This window comes from Impatiens glandulifera, chromosome 9, assembly GCF_907164915.1.
Source record: "Impatiens glandulifera chromosome 9, dImpGla2.1, whole genome shotgun sequence".
NCBI classification, from domain to species: domain Eukaryota; kingdom Viridiplantae; phylum Streptophyta; class Magnoliopsida; order Ericales; family Balsaminaceae; genus Impatiens; species Impatiens glandulifera.
Window position 1 is genome coordinate 27,838,177 of NC_061870.1, and position 17,413 is coordinate 27,855,589.

Consider the following 17,413-nt stretch of genomic DNA (forward strand, 5'->3'; position numbering starts at 1 on the left):
TCAAGCAAACAATTAATTAAGAGGGTTAATAATATCTTTATTATTATTGATCGAAGAAATATGGAAATCCAAGAATTGGGAAAATATCAAACACTGCCACTTGTGTCTCTAAACCATGTTTCCTTATTGGTTCGATCCGTTTGGGCCTCTGTCCGGTTCTATGAGGATGTCCTAGGGTTTTGCCTCATCAAACGCCCTTCCTCTTTCAAATTCAATGGAGCTTGGTACGCAAGTTACTAGTTTAAATATTTTCAAATTTGTATATATATTGGTCCTTTTATGTATTTTGTTTTTTTAGGTTATTTAACTACGGCATAGGGATACATTTCATTGAGAACGAATCGCTGATCGATGAACTCGATGGAGGCGGTGGATTGATGGAGCCGCGCCCCATTAATCCCAAAGAGAACCACATCTCATTTCAAGTAATTATATATATTATTAACTAATATGTGTTCTGATATATATTATTAAACGACTATGATTTATATCATTTAGTGCACGGATGTGGAGATTGTGAAACGGAAGCTCGAGGAGATGGGGATGAGATATGTGGCAGCGTTGGTGGTGGAGGACGGGATTGAGGTGGATCAAGTGTTCTTCCATGACCCAGATGGTTACATGGTTGAGATCTGCAACTGCGACAAAATTCCAATCATTCCTATCTCCTCCTTTCCTTTAAACAGTGATAATATCATCACCAAGAAATGTGGATTCATGGAGCTAGCTGTTATGATGGACAAGCTTAAAATGGACATGCTCAACTTCTCCTTCTAATTCTTAATTCTTTCTTTTCATATTTATATATAATTATCATGCAATGCATGAGGATCAATGATCTTTGAGATTAATTTATGATTATTATAATCAACTATGTATATGTTGATTAAGGAGTGATGAGCGAGTACTCATTCTTATTTTATTTGATTGATTATATATTATGATGATTCTGCTTATATATTCTTAATTAATTAATTAATTTCTTTATAAAAAAAGAAAAAGAATGCAACATATGAAGTGGGACACCTCAAGTCAATCTTAAACTTGACTCTTTTCTTTGTTAGCTAGTAGGTCTTGCAACTATTGTAGTTTATGTCACAAACAAATCTATACATTTCAAGCACATGAATGGATTTGACAACCGCATCTTTATATATATATTTTTGTCTTATAGTGTTCTCAAAATTAAATTTATTCATAACATCTATTATGATAAGTTGTTACGATTGGTTGAGATAAACGGCGTGATATTCGCCTCAAAATGTGATGAGTCAAAATAAAATGATGTTTGCCTTTTTAAAATGACGACAACAAATGTCATACAAAAGTCATGTGTTCTTCCATCTCACATTGTTGAGAAACATTGGACAATAGTATTTAATGACGCGCCTCATGAAAATCGCTTCCCATATAAAGCAACACCTCATACAGAATATCACTACGTCCCGTTTTATTTCGAAGTATATCGCCTGAACCATCTATATTATATTCTTACAAATATAACTTTTTTTTATATAAAATTATCATTTTATATCATTACAAATAAATAAACTTAAAACTCGTATCGTATATATTGTCCGTCAATCACTTTTAATAGACATCAAACCTAGCTAAGATCTAATAATGATGGTAATTGTGTTATAATACTCTTATCATCAAATTAATTATATTTGCATTATAATGTTCCTAGATAAGATTGTTTTTTGTTGGTATATTACAGTAATTGTGTCCAGATCCTCTCAATTTGCATTAATATTTATTTTTTCAAAATGAAAAAGTACTTTTAGTATTTTTTGACCCTTCCTTTCATACAATCCCGATTTGCAATTACCGTAATCATCGATAAAATGGTAAATTTCACCGTTTAAAAAATTAAAAAAATTGTAGTATAATTAAAAACTTAGAAATAAACTAATTGGCACAAGTTATAACAGCTAGTGTGAAAAAGTAAAAGTAAATAAACAATGTATGTAATCCAACTTTTAAAATTCATGTAATCAATAGTAAGGAAAAAGTTAAAAAAGAAAATAAAACAATGTTATTCTAGATTGTTGTAATAAGATTTCATGAATCCTGACAATAAGATAATGTTGTTGTTTGGTTGTGAGTTTTGACCAAAGAAGATAACAACAACTGGTGATCAGTCCAATTGTGAGTCTCATAGCCCTAAAAGTATGGGACCACAATGGATATGGGTCCTGTATTTCCAGACTTGGACTAACAGCTTGCTTGATTAATGAATTTTCCAACCAAACTAAGTTTATGTAATATAATATTTAGTAAATGTGCTAGCTAGATTGCATATATATATATATATTATATATAAAGCTTAGTGTTTGGCAATTTACGTCACACTAGAAATGGTAATAGAAATACAAATCAAATGAAATGAAATGAAACGGTGGTAGGCGTCCAAAGGAGATTCCCACACGTATTCTCTAAACAAAGACTTTGATCAGTAAAAGCCTTCTTTCCCAAGAGAGAGAAAGAGAGTCAAACTTGAAAAAAAGAAAAGAGGGTATGCGTGGAGAAGAATGATTGGTTCCAGGTAGTTCTTCTTCAAGTTCATGGTATGGAGTTGGGTTGGCTTAATTGTCCTTTTTATATATCTGAATCAATGGCGGGCTGACCCGCACTATCAAATGCTAATCACGTGTCGCTAAGAGAGCTGACCCAGAAAGGAAATACAGACAGAAGAAGAAGAAGAAGAAGGGGGGGGATGGAGGATTCGTCGCTGTGAGCCGCGTTTCACGCTTTCCTTAATTTCTGCGAGTTCTGTCTCCCGAAAAAGCTTAAAAACAACTCCTTATCGGCTCAGGCGAACTGGGTTTTTCACTTTTTTTTTAAACTGTTTCGGTGTTGCTTTCATTGGAGTCGGTGGGTTAATGATAGACGCCGCTTCTTGATCGGTGGAATTGATAAAACTAGGGTTTTAATTGCTAATCTTGTTTTGCTTCAATTGTTATTTGATGGAAGCTTTAGAATTCTCTAGTTCTGCTTCATGCATCCCTTCATCAGGAGACCAAGATTCGAGCTTGAATCATTCGGGTGTCCACAGACCAGACCTGATTCCTAAACTTGAGGATGGGTTGAATATTGGAGTTCTAGCTAACGGAGGTGAAGAGGGTTCTGGTCTGATTCCGGTGACGGCGGAAGAACAAGCTTTTGAAGGTAGTAACGGGAAGAAGAAGCGCGGTCGTCCACCCAGCGGTCAGCCTAAAATGCCGCAGATCAGGAAGGTAAAAGATGAAGAGGATGTATGTTTCATATGCTTTGATGGAGGGAACCTAGTGTTATGTGATCGCAGGTGAGTATTCATTTTGATCTTTTTACTCAATGGCATTACTTTTTTTTATTAAGTGTCTTGTGGTTAACTGTTTACTCAATTGTGGTTTTGGATATGACAGGGCATGTCCAAAAGCTTATCATCCAACTTGCATTAAGCGCAATGAGTCGTTCTTTAGAGCGAAATCTAAATGGAACTGCGGTATGTCTGTCCACTTCTCATCCACGAGACTGCATGTCTGTCGTTCTAACATTTTCAACTACTAATTTGGTTATTGATAAACTAAACCCGAAAAATAATTGGGGTTATCAATTCTCCCTACTGTCTCATATAGGTTGTCATTCTCAACTTCTGTTATCATATGATATCCCTTTAGGGTGGGAAATTATGTAGTTGCTCATGGATAGACCTCAATTGGAGTTAAGACACTTGGAAAATAAGTTCGGATTATCTAACAGGAAAACCTGCAAAGCCACTTAATCTATTGCTGATTAAACACCAGCTTATGGTCTGTGTACTGCATGCCTGTATGATGTATCATATTGTCAGTGTCAGTGCCATTGCTGCTTTTTTGCTAGTAGTGAATTCGTATTTCTGTTGTCTAAATGAGGGCTACACCATTTTTTGATTCGCTGGGTAGTAGCATATTTTTCACACTATTCATGTAGATGTAGTCTGCAAGTAAAATGAGTTCTTAATCTTTGACTATAAGAATTGGACATTCTAGGGATAGCTTAATCAATTTTGGTAGAAAAGTTTGCGTGGGAGATTTACTATATGGGATTAGTATTTATTAGGTTTGTTTCATTTTCTTTTGTTTGTCAACTGGTATTTAGTGCATTTTTCTTAAAATATCTAGTTCATTTAGTGTGAGATTTGCTAATGGAATAGGCATGCAAGTTTTGTTTCATTTTTCTTTCGCTATATATATCAGTATTTAGTGCATTACCTTTCAAACCTTTAGCAGAAGAGTAAACAATTTGATTCCCCCCTATATATGTATATATCTTGGACGCGTGTTTCAACTTTTACCACTTGTTGCATGCACTATAATTGCATGCTTATTCCTTTACGGGTCAACTACTAATTATCTGGATTTGATGATTCTATTCCTTTACGGGTCAACTACTAATTATCTGGATTAATAATCATTGTTAGTATGCTGTCTTCCGTTTTCTCTAATTAGACCTCCTATTGTTGATATTGTCTACTTACCCTTTATTCTCAAGTTTACTATTATGAAGCTTTACATTTTGTTTAATTGTTTATACTATTATGCATTTCAGGATGGCACACATGTAGTTCCTGTCAAAAGAAGGCTTCCCACTATATGTGTCTCACTTGCACGTATTCGTTATGCAAGACATGCTCTAAAGGCGCTGATTATGTGTGTATACGAGAAAACAAAGGTTTCTGCTCCTTGTGCATGAAAACAATAATGCTCATAGAAAACAAGGACCAAAGAGAAATGGTAGGCATAATCTATTTGTTTTACACAGAAATCTCAATCTTAGATATCATAACTTTTTTATTATTATTATACCTATATTAGGGTAATCCTAATCCTATGAATGAAATACCAATCCTACTAGAACTGAAATACTAATAAACAAATAATTTTACTAACCAACTAACAATGATTATCTACTAATATATAATTATATAATACTCTAATTTGTCGGCCACGTGTCCTTGTGCGATTGTCTCTTGAAACCCTAAATTTTGTTTTGTTTCAGCTACTTGTGGAATCTAGTTCCAATTGGGAGGTTGAGGAATAAAGCCTTAACTTTGAAAAGAACTGAACATCCCAAATATGCTAATGAATAAAAAAAAATGCACAATAGTGAGAGAGATCTTGCGCCAAAAAAGTTTTGATAACTAAGTTATAAGTATTATGTAGTGGATCTTCATTGTTGAAACTAAAAATAATAATGGTTGAGATGGTAGGATCAATTTTACCATAGATAGGCGGAACCTATTACCTATATTTGTTGTGATGGACTGGTTCCTTACGGTAAAAATCTTGAAGTTTCTTAAAATGTTGGTTTCAGTAGGTTTGTAATTGCAATCTACCTTATCGTGGCGAAATGCCATGTCACATGGAAGATCTCCTCAATGACTAAATCGTGTTCCTTTATTAGCAGAAGATAATAATATGATCTGTTCAATCATTCAGTATTTCATTACTATTATTTCTTGTTAATGACATATATAACCTCGTGATCCAAATTGGGCAGGTTCAGGTAGATTTTGATGACAAGACTAGCTGGGAGTATTTGTTTAAAATGTACTGGCTTTACACTAAGGATAAACTATCTTTAACTCTGGACGAGTTAACAAAAGCTAAAACTCCTCGAAAAGCAGCCGGTAATACTGCTTTTAAAGGGAAAGATTTGGTTACTGTCAGTGGAAATAAAAATTGCAGACGTCCTACTTTGGATGCCCACTACAAATGCAATGACCTGGATGTAAATAGTACGGTGATCAACCAACAAATAAAGATATCTCACAACATCGATTCTCCTGCCATAAATACGCCAAGTACTGACGGTGGTGCACTTGTTACGGGATCTGCAAAATGGGCTTCTAAAGAACTCTTAGCATTTGTTGCACATATAAAGAATGGCGAAACATCTGTGCTTTCTCTACATGATGTACAAATTCTTCTACAAGGCTATGTGCAGAGGAACAACCTCCATGATCCGATCCACAAAAGTCAGATCATTTGTGACACGAGACTTGTTAAGCTCTTTGGAAAACCACGTGTGGGACACTTTGAAATGCTAAAACTTCTTGAGTTCCACTTTCCTTTGAAGGATGAATCCCTAGAATCTGTTTCTCTTTTTAACATGTACCCCACAGCTGTCAGCGAGCCAGAGAGAAATGGTAATAGTGACTACTATTTTTTGACGAGTGGAGACAAGAAACGTAAGAATTGTCTGAGGGGTGAAGGAGGGTCATCAACAGACCTAAGTGAGTATGCTGCAATTGATGTGCACAACATTAGCTTGATTTACTTGCGGCGTCGTTTACTGGAAAATCTGGTTCATGACATTGATAAGTTTCATGAGAAAGTGGTGGGCTCAATTGTGCGAACAAGATTTTTCAACGGTGATCAGAAACAAGATATGTATGAATTAGTCCAAGTCATAGGTATTCATCCAGACAATTCTTTCATCTCTTTGGATTGAATTTTAGTTGAAAGCTATATTTGCCTGATCCTTACGCTTTGGATTAGTCATAAGTAATCAGCTTGAAGTCTGACGCTTGATGTTTTTTTCTTGCAGGAACTTGTAAGATTTCTGTGCCATATAAACTTGGCGAGAAAACGGTTGATGTGGTGCTTGAGGTATTAAATATGGACAAGAAGGAGACTGTCTCAATTGATGCCATTTCAAATGAGGAATTCTCTGCGGTAAGTGGTGATCCTGTGTATTAACTATTACTTCTTTACTTCCTCAAATTTCTCTGCGCATCTTGAAAGTAATTGATGTCATTTCCATTAAGTTTTGTATTCTAATATTTTCTGCCTATAGCTTTTACACTGATGTTATTTGATGGGAACTCTTCTACTATTATGGTAAGCTATTATGATCAGGGACATGCATAACTTAGTTTCTTTAATCCGATTATGAGATTATAGTACATGGATAAGTATTGAAGCTTAGTATTTGGTTGGTGTGAATACATGCTATACAAAGCCTCGTTTATCTAGCTTGCAAACACAGTGATCTTGCATCTGTTATCTGGTTTTACTGCACCCATGTCCTATTCAATGTTCTTCACCATTTGGTGTCTGCTGCTAGCTGTAGGACACACCCTATTAATTGGTTCTCCATGGTTCTTATTTTTGCTGATGCCGACACCCTGAATGTTTCATTAATAGCTATTACTGTCAAACTTTCTCCCATTTCTATACTAATGTTTTATTTTAAATTCATTCATTATTGCACTTTATTGGTTTAGCAATAAGAAATCTTAATAACTGGCATTTTCCACAAGATAAAGCATGTAATAATCTACTTAGGATGCTCTGGATGATGTTTCCTTTACATTCACAAGATCCTTGTTATCGTATACCAGGATATTAGAATGACACATTTTCGATGATTGTGTCGCAAATATCTCCCCATAATAGGTATCTCATGTTTCCTTTTGTGATATTCATTTTCGTGAAGTATTTGCATTGGGAGCCAAAAAGTCTTGCTAAATATGAAAATCAGCAATATGAAATGATACTGAACTTATATTGTGGTAATGTTGACACATATTTGAATGGTCAAAAGTTGGTAGTATAGTGGGTTTCTAATTCTTTTTACTTCACCAGAATATAGCTGAAGAATGACATTTGTTTGGAAATATATAGACTTCATACGAGTCTTGAATGGTAGCCAAGTTCATTCCCCATGACGTGTAAGAGTTATGGTACAGGATAGGGATAAGTTAAGAGTGCCTTTGAAGCGTTTGTTGTCACTGATGGATGTATAATGTTTTTTTTATGTTGTCACTGATGGATGTATAATGTTTTTTTTATGTTGTCATCTCGAGTTGAGACGTGCTCACTCTCTGAGATGACAACTCACAAGAAAGAAATTCAAGATATTCTTTGTTGATCTTAATTTTTATTACACTGGGAAAACAAAATTATTCATAAACTTTTTTCTTTATCGATTGAATATATATATATATATATATATATATATATATATATATATATATATATATATATATAAAGATTACAAGATAAAAATGAATTATCTGTTTGCTAAACAATAGGCTTAACAAAACAATTATCTTGTAATCTAAGCATAACTGAATACATTAACTTCTACGCATTCTGTTTTTGAAATTCGGACTTGCTGACTTGGTTTCTGACGTGGCAGCTGAATCAGCTTTGGTTTTTTACTTGTCATTTTTATCATCACAAAACCTCAAGGAAATCTTGTTTTGGAGTTAAGACGAGGAAATATAACTGTATTAGCTATACTGTGAATTGTTTTATACATTCTTTGAGTGTCACTAAAATGCAATTTACTTGTATATTTTGTGTTCCCTTGAACAAGAGTTCTATGTTGTAACATGTTCTTCTCCTTCTAGGAGGAATGCGGACGTTTACGTGAAAGTATAAAATGTGGGCTTGTCAAGCACTTGACTGTAGTAAGTGCCAAACATTGCTTATTATGTGACTTTGTTTACATATAAGATCTTTCCTGAAACGATCCCTGAAATTTTGTAGGGTCTGATACAGGAAAAAGCAAAAGCACTTCGAGAAGTTATAGTGAAATATGTAAGTTTTAAGTTATCGGGTTAAATATCTAGGCAGTTAAATAAGACTTTATGCTATAACCCATGCTCCAACAGATTAGCTTAACTATTATTCTTTTTTCACATGTAGTGGCTGGAAATAGAAGTACTACGGCTGAATCATCTTCGGGATAGCGCGAATGAGAATGGCCAAGAAAATAAATATCCTTATTTCTTTTAGAAATGTCTAGTTGGGTAGAAGAACACTATTGCTTTTTGCGCATACCCACTTTTCCTTCTAGAAATACCTTTCAAGTCTTCTGTGATAGACTACAAGACTTTAATAGTCATTGTAATCTAACACTGTTATCTTGAATTGTTATTTCAGCATCAAAATCATTCACCTTTTGCGCGTCTTTTATTAGAAGCCAAGATATGATCAATTATTAACTTATAATATTTTTTCATGAGCCCTTCAATGATTAATACTAGTCTAATGACAGTCAATTCATTACTGTGGTTGGCTCATCAGGAAATTCTAAGACGGGTGTTAATTAGAATCCCAGTGACCAATAAACAATTTTCTTTTCTTGTTCCTTTACCCTTTTCTATCCTTAAATTTAGTCATGATAATGGAAAAGAGGTGGAGAGTTTGCCTTAACTGTCTTACGCTTAGAGATTATGTAGAGAAATTAGAGGTTTTGCAGTCACCTGAGGAAAGGAAGCGCATACTACAAGAGGTGCCAGAAGTGCATGTTGATTCAAATCTGAATCCGCACAATAATTCTGCTGAAGATGCTGGGGAACTCACTGAAAATAAAAAAGGTTTGTTTATTATACTTTAGAAATATGATTCATGATATTTTTTTTTGTTTATTTTTTTTCTGTTTGGATGATATGCAGCTAAACATCTCAAAACACAAGACCCAGTATTCAACATGAATGGAAGAGTAGCAATTCCATCAAGGAAGGCTGATGGTGGGATACATGATGCCTGCAACAAGACATTTGAAGATAATATTAGTGAGAACAATGGCAAATCTACTGCAGATGACTTCAACAAAGTCACTCCTACAAGTGTCTCATCACAGGGATTGGATAAATGCTCCCAGGATGGTGAAAATGATGTTTGTGGATCATCTATCTCTGAAAGAGCAGTTAAGGTTGATTCTTACTGTTCTGCTGTTGGTGGTTGTAATAGTCCAGCTGTGATTAGTTCAGGATCTTTTTCTGGGGTTGTGTCAGAAAATTCGGTTGCTGGAAGCTCACCTCTCTCACATACCAGTGAAACTGAGAATATCTGGCGTTACCGGGATACTATCGGAGAAGTTCAAGGACCGTTCTGCCTGACGCTGCTGCGTAAGTGGATCACAACTGGATTATTGCCTTCCGATATGAGGGTGTGGAGTATATACAACGAGGAAGTTGACTCTTTACTTTTATCCGATGTGCTAAAAGGACAATTGTCACAGAAATTGTCATCCCGACAATCCAGTCTCTCTTTACCATCTCCAGAAATTCAAGGCGGTAGTATCTCTGAGAACGGATCAACTAGCACTTTGACATCCACTGGGTTGCATAGTTGTAAGCAGAGTACCATTTCCCAGAATTTTTCCAATACCAATAAGTTGGTTCATGGTGATGAAATCTTCTCCCGTTCCTCCAATTTGGCAACTTCCTCTTTTAAATGTGTTGATATAAACAAGACAAATTCACCTGGCTGGGACTCACTCAAGGTTAATGATAATTATTCTCAGCAGCCTCAAGTACTTTGTTCAGATTCTACACCACCGATGCCTGAAAGTCTCAAGTCTGGTCCTGACTATAGAAGTTGGAATTCATCTACAAATCAGACCACTCCTGAAACAAGCTATGGGAACCAATCTAGTAATCTGGGTCTTCCTTCTGAGCAATGCGGTGTACCCCCAGTTTTATCTGATAAATGGGACCTTAACTCTTCTCTTGGTTCTGAAGCCAAGTCCAGTCCGGTATCACCAATGGATAATTGTAAAAATGACATCCCATTAAAGCCTTGTCCAATCCTAAACGACAATGTTCAGGGTTTAGAAGGTAAGACCGCCAGAGAAGGGCAATCCGAGGCATTGAACTTTCTTGTTGACGAGCTGAGAATCCAAAATCAGTCCAGTAAGGACGAGGAAGTCCAGGGTTTTCAGAATAAACATTCTTTGTCTTCAAGTTGGAGCTGCAATTCCAATTTAGTTGTTGGTGGTGCGACATTTACATGCCCAGAACCACCCATGGATCATGCTTCTGCTGCTACCTTGACTTGTAACAATAACCAATTAGTCAGTGATTCGATGATGCCTGTTATTGAATCTGATCCATCAAATTGGCTGGAAATGTTTACAGAGCCCATAGAATCAGTGTCAGACCTGTTGGATCAGGTGGAAGCTATGCAGTCTCAAGGTGGCCTGTCTTTGCCTGAATCAGACATGAATTGTGTGGACTACTTGTTTGAGGATTCAGAAAACGATTATTTTTGTCCTATTGGAGCCGGTTTGAGACCTGCACCCGATTCTGGGATTCATTTCGAACCTATTCGGGCTGGCGGTCAGTCGTCAAGTTCTGTAGTGGAAATGAAGTTTAATAATAATATGCCAGTTAAGTGGCAAAATGAAGCTTCTGGTAGTAATTGCCAAACTCGGGAATCTTCAATGATTACTCCGACAACTACTAGTAACATAAATTGGGGGCCCAATGAACAGCAGCAGGGATATATGAATCCTCATAACCCCATGGGTGGTGGTGGTGGTTGGGGATGGATGTCCCATGCAAATGGAAATGGAAATGGTAACATGAACATGATGGTGCGGGAGGAGATCCCATCATCATCCATCATGAATAATTCTAGATCTTCTAGACCACATGACGGCTTTGGGAGTAAAAATTACTTCAGATCTCCTACTACAACAGAAGGGCAAAGAGTCTGTAGATTTTACGAGAATGGGCAATGTAAGAAGGGAGCTTTCTGTGAATACCTTCATCCATGAGGTTAGGTTTTGCATTCTTCTTCTTCTTCTTATTATTACAATCAAATAAGCAAATATGTTGACAGTGTCTCTATTGTTGTTGTTGTAATGAAACAGAAGATGTTAAAGAGGCCAACCAACCAGCATAACGTAATTTTACCCTCCCCTGTCTCTTCCTGTCTTCTGCAACCCCAGTAGATGTGTATAATAGAAGAAGAAGAAGAAGAGCAAATCACCAGCTTTAGTATCTAGTAACCCAATGCCCCCTCTTCATTTTTCTCCAATATACTATTTTTGTATTAGTTTCTTGGATAATCCAACATCTCGACATGGAATTTACAGTTCCGCCTAAAGAATTTTTTGATTACAGCTCTCGGGGTTCATACTTTTTATTTTATTTGGATTATTCAATCTTAAAACTTTGTTTAAATGATCAATTAAGATTTCATAAACTCATCTCTTCTAGCCTAGCTGAAAAAAGGATTGGATTATCTCCGACTCAATGAGGTTCTGAGTTCGAACTTATTTGATTTAGACAAGTAAGAGTTGGTTAATAGTATAAGACAGCCTAATTACTCATATAAGCTGGTTTCAGGTACCAAAAACATCTTCAATAGACAATGATACAATGATTGTTATGGTGTTTAACAACTGGATCTTTAAACTCAATTCTATCTATCAGATTCTAGTGGTTCATACTCAACACCGTCTTCGATTATTCGCATTTCATCAATCTATTTAATCGCCACTAAATGGTGAAGTCAACATAAAAAATTGGATATCATTTTACCACTTTTCTGAATAAATATCAATACTTGATAAGCTTGTCATTGAATATATATATATTATGTATAACTAAACCCAAAATTTGAAACATGTAACAACCATCAATTAAAAATGAAGTCAAAACCTAGACGGAAAATTCAATAATAAAAAAAGACATTAGTTAAGGTCCACTGGAGTCTTATTTATATAAATAAAGTTAAGCATGTATTATTTTATTGTTAATCCAACTAAAAAAAAGGCATTCCTTATCTGCTTTCTATATGTTGCCTAAAAAATCCCAAATTGTAGATTTCATATCCGCACATTCCTTTGTTATTTTATCACTTTTTGGATGAAATTATATTATAATAGTTGATGAATTGATAACCTAGCTACTAAATTAATGAAATAGTACCATTGACAAGAGTTGAAAAAACCCTAAAATTAAACAGATATTATTAAAAACAGAACAATATTACATTTAATATATTTCATGAAACGTGTGATTTGTGAATGAGAGAATATATTATTTATTACATCCTACCAAATCATGTCAACACCATGTAAAACAAGCCCAAAAAAAATACAAATTTTGCATATTCACATGACATTATAAAATTGAAGGACTTGATGATAATTTTCTCCAATTTAGATATCCCTTCAATTATTATTTTTTTTCTCTCCAAAATAAACTAATAATTAAGTTTCATATTAATCACGACTTGATCATATACTTAAGGGTGTACTAATTGTAGGTTCAATAAATGGGACACATAAGTCGTGGGGATGGGACCGCAACGAGTCGGGTGGCCCTTGGAGCGGTCAACCCGAATACATCGGTCATATCCAACTCACTTGGTTTCATCCCATCCGGTAATTCCCAAGTAAACCCATGAAGTAGATTAGCCACGGCCATTTCAAGAGCATAAAGTCCCAACTGCATTCCCGGGCAAGACCTCCGACCCGACCCGAATGGTATAAATTCAAAATGATTCCCCTTAAAGTCCGGAACATTCTCTTCGAGGAACCGAGATGGACGGAAAGTATCCGGGTCGGACCATGAGTTCGGATCCCGCCCAATTGCATACGCGTTGATCATGACCCGACACTTGGCGGGGATCCGGTAACCGGATACCTCCGTCTCCACCGCAGTCTCGTGGAGGAGGAGGGGGATAGGTGGGTGGAGACGGAGAGTCTCTTTGATAACACATTTTAGGAATGTGAGTTTTTCGAGGTCCGATTCGGTCACACGACGGTCCAACCCGACTACATTGGTTAACTCTTGTTGTGCCTTTTTTAAATCTTCCGGGCTTTTCATCAGCTCCGACAAACTCCACTCTATGGCCGACGCAACCGTCTCAGTTCCACCAAACATCACGTCCTGACAAAACATTAAACATTTTGTTTTATTAAGAATCTTTGGATAAACACATGAATTTTGAATTTATCATAGAAAAATTAAACAGAACCATACTTTTCAACTGAAAGAATTTTCATAGTTATATAAATTTCAACAGTAGACTAATAATAAGTAATAACACTCAAGAAAATACAAATATATATATTTAAGGACCATCAATAATAGACCTATTAATCTATTATAATTTATAAATGAACTTATATGTGAGTGAAAGTAAATTAAAATCAAAGAATAAGTCCATTTAGAGAATCATGTTTAATTTAAACTAAATATCTTTAAAATGAAATTTAATAGGCTGGCAACAATCAACAATCAACAATCGTCGACAATAATAAGGACCACCCTTCAACAATTAATTACAAGTACCAACATTATAGACCAATTAATAATTCATTGTATACATACTTGTTTTTCCAAAAAGGAAAACGTTATATTTATTGGCCATCATTAGACCTAACTACCAATCTCATATGACATATTATTATTTTTAGTTAAAATTAAATGTTATAGTTAAAATTTAAAAAATGCCATGACAATTAAAGTGTCAATGATCTTATCTTATACACTAAAAGTCCATCGTATTCAAATTTTACTAAAAACACTAATAAAAATGAGCTCGTATTATTATTCCATAATGATAAAAACACAGTTTAAAATTTTGAAAATTTAAGTTGTTAATAAAATAAACATTTATAATTTAAAAGAAAAATAATTAAATTTAAACCCATACTAATCTGAGCTGTTATTTAATAAAAAAAAAGTTTTAAGGAGAGACATATATTATAACAAGTCACAAAGCAGTAATTTTTTTTACTATAAAAATGTTTTATAGATCAAAACAATAAAATTTAATATTTTTTTATATGAATAGAAATTCAAATTAGATATTTAATAAACTAAATGTCAGGCTCTTTTGCTACATGTTTTATTAATGTACAAATTAATAGATTGCCTCGATCTGGCGTGTAGGCTTAATATATATGATCTTATATAAACCCAAATTAATTAGTTTGGTTAATGGTTAAATAATTTGGAGTAGGTGACATGCACACAACCCCTTACCAAATGAAATAATATTATTAAAATGAAATAATTACCATTATGATGGCCTTAATGTTCTCTCTTGTAAGACTGATGGAGTTTTGTAAATCTTCGGATTCGGATGTTTTAGCATCGTCGCTATAAAACGCTACCAAGTCATCCACCATATCCGGGTCGGACTCATGTTCGTCCTCCTTTCGGGCCATATGATCGTCGATGATGTGATCAATAAACTTGTCGAGCGAAGCCCTAGCCTTTTTCAACCTATCGTTTAGCCTTTGCGGGTCGACCCATGTGAGTGAAGGGATGAAATCCGCGATATTAAATGCTCCGAACAATTTCGAGAATTCTTGTAGTATCTTAATGAAGTCGTCCCGACCCGAGTTGGAGCTCGTTCCGAAAGCTGCCCGGTAAATGATATCCCGGGTCAGGACGAACACCAACTCACCGAGGTTAACTGCGGAGCCCGTCTCGGATGCTACCGTTCTCATCATGCGGTCAACCTCATCTCTAACCGACTCCCAAGACTCTGCGCGTTTGCGGCTGAAGAGTCGCATGACGCAGAGTTTTCGCATCTGACGCCAGAACGGGCCGTAATGGGCGAAAGCCATGTCGGCCCGGTCGTAAGTGAGGTAGGAGATTGCGATGGTAGCCGGCCGGTTGGAGAAAATGTTATCTTGGGCTTGGAGGACTTGTTTGGCGACATCCGAGGAGGAAACCGCAATCATGTGTAGATATCCCATTTTCATGTGGAAAAGGCCACCATATTTCTTGGATAATTTGAAAAGACCACGGTGAGTGAGTTGGTCCATTAACATCATGTTACCGATGAACGGGAGGCCTCGAGGCCCCGGAGGGTACGGGAGTTTGGGGCGGAGACGAGAAAAAAGGGAAAGGAAAAAGAAAAGAGAAACGAGACTAATGAAAAGGGTGATGGGTAATGGTTGTTGATTTAGGGTTTGGAGAATGATATTGAAGAATTCCATTGTAATTTAGTTATGAAGCAATAACTCAAAGAATTTTGCTACTTGTAATGGATACATATTGATGGGCTTTATATATATAGAAGTTGGTCACCAATTAGCTTACTTCTACTTTCTATTACAACAAGTTCACACTTTATTTTCAATTTCTCTCTTGAAAGGGACATGAGGAGAGAGAAGTCATAACTAGCATTAATTTTTAGTTTTAATTAAATTTGTATTAAAATTTTCAAAGTGGCGTGAAAATATGTGTATGTAAAGCCGTGATATTAATATATATAGTACATAAAAATAAACAATATTTGAAAAACATAAAATAAAATTAATCATGTTTGTATACAAATTAATGTTTATAGTATTTTACAGGTTGTTATTCATTTTTATTTATCACATATGTTCTTGATCATATATAACACAAGACAAGACAAATGATATCATAATTTGAACTGAGTTTTTCATTATTTAGTTGTGACTTGTGAATATTTGGATCAATGAAATAAATTATATATTTTCAAAAAAAGAATAATAATTATGTTTGTTAGAAAAGATTGATAAAAAACATATAGAATTTATCCAAAGATTTATAATTTTTTTTTTTCATTTACTCTCCCCTTTAAAAAAAAGCCATCTAATTCAATAATATTTTTTATACTAAATAAAAACCAAATTATTTTTAATTTTTACTTTAATAATTTTAAAAAATGATTGTGATTGTATTAGTCATATACTCATAATGACAAAATTATAAAACTTCTAAATAATCTTAATTACAATCATTACTTTGTTATATAGAAATATAGAAAATTATAAATTATTAAATATTTCAAATTAAAAAAAATATACATTAATCACATATATAAACTATTCAAACTAAATATATTCAAGTCCATGTAACATCTCATTTCTCAATCTTCACAATTCATCACAACTAAATTTTTTTTTTTTTAAATTAGATAACACAATTATAATTCAATTGTCAAATAATTTTACATAAAAGATCAAAGATTTTATCATTTTTTATTTATTTATTACGTGCCCTCACTCTTGAGTAATAATTGAATCCGTAATATTTGTTCTCTTAATCCCGATAAATAAATTTGGGTTAAAAAAAACTGAGATTTGATTAATTTTCTTTTAAATGTGACCTCATGAGAAATTTGGTTTTAATTTTCTATAATTGTTGGCACGGACGGGGCATGCTTTCTTAACCTACCAATATTAATATTAAGCTCAAGAGAATTTCCAATTTAAATTTGTCACTATCAAAGATAATATATATTTTTGTTTATAAATGACTGTGAGTAAATGATCATATATCGTTTATACAACTTATTCTAATTAATATTTTATAAAAATAATTCATTTAATTCAGAAAAAAATTGTATGAAAAAGTCAAGCCTAGCTAGTTAAGTTGACCAGTCAAGGGGATGCATGGTATGTATTATTTTTTTTTTCAAATTTTCACATGTACGGTGCACCCGTAAATATTGAACTATATAACATGTTATATGACTATTTTTTATTGCACTATAATTATGTCATTATTACCATTATCATATTTTAAAATGAAATATTCTCATTAAAAACATAATTGAAGTATTAGTTAAACACAAGTATTGGAGATTTGTATTAATTTGTCTTAATTTCATTTTCAACTTAACATATTAAATTATTTTGACATTGT

At 34.3% G+C, this 17,413-nt stretch overlaps 3 protein-coding genes across 4 annotated transcripts; 2 read left to right on the top strand and 1 right to left on the bottom strand.

Annotated features, from left to right (window-relative positions):
* LOC124915699 (glyoxylase I 4-like) lies at positions 1 to 956 on the top strand. The gene is made up of 3 exons (XM_047456463.1): positions 1 to 224; positions 299 to 425; positions 499 to 956. The coding sequence occupies exons 1-3, from the start codon at positions 61 to 63 to the stop codon at positions 775 to 777; spliced, it is 570 nt and encodes a 189-aa protein (XP_047312419.1). The 5' UTR covers positions 1 to 60; the 3' UTR covers positions 778 to 956.
* A 1,508-nt stretch (positions 957 to 2,464) lies between these two features.
* LOC124913777 (zinc finger CCCH domain-containing protein 44-like) lies at positions 2,465 to 11,889 on the top strand. 2 transcript variants are annotated; one of them, XM_047454192.1, is made up of 11 exons: positions 2,465 to 3,307; positions 3,408 to 3,487; positions 4,573 to 4,757; positions 5,524 to 6,439; positions 6,574 to 6,701; positions 8,384 to 8,443; positions 8,523 to 8,573; positions 8,682 to 8,752; positions 9,201 to 9,355; positions 9,434 to 11,542; positions 11,641 to 11,889. In XM_047454192.1, the coding sequence occupies exons 1-10, from the start codon at positions 2,970 to 2,972 to the stop codon at positions 11,539 to 11,541; spliced, it is 4,092 nt and encodes a 1,363-aa protein (XP_047310148.1). In that variant the 5' UTR covers positions 2,465 to 2,969; the 3' UTR covers position 11,542; positions 11,641 to 11,889. The 2 variants fall into 2 exon arrangements, with proteins under 2 accessions (XP_047310148.1, XP_047310147.1); XM_047454191.1 differs by having other exon boundaries at positions 2,466 to 3,307; positions 11,638 to 11,889.
* A 934-nt stretch (positions 11,890 to 12,823) lies between these two features.
* On the bottom strand, positions 12,824 to 15,785 carry LOC124915179 (cytochrome P450 84A1-like). The gene is made up of 2 exons (XM_047455848.1): positions 14,803 to 15,785; positions 12,824 to 13,666 (listed from the first exon to the last, which is right to left on the bottom strand). The coding sequence occupies exons 1-2, from the start codon at positions 15,730 to 15,732 to the stop codon at positions 13,043 to 13,045; spliced, it is 1,554 nt and encodes a 517-aa protein (XP_047311804.1). The 5' UTR covers positions 15,733 to 15,785; the 3' UTR covers positions 12,824 to 13,042.
* Between the last annotated feature and the right edge of the window lie 1,628 nt (positions 15,786 to 17,413).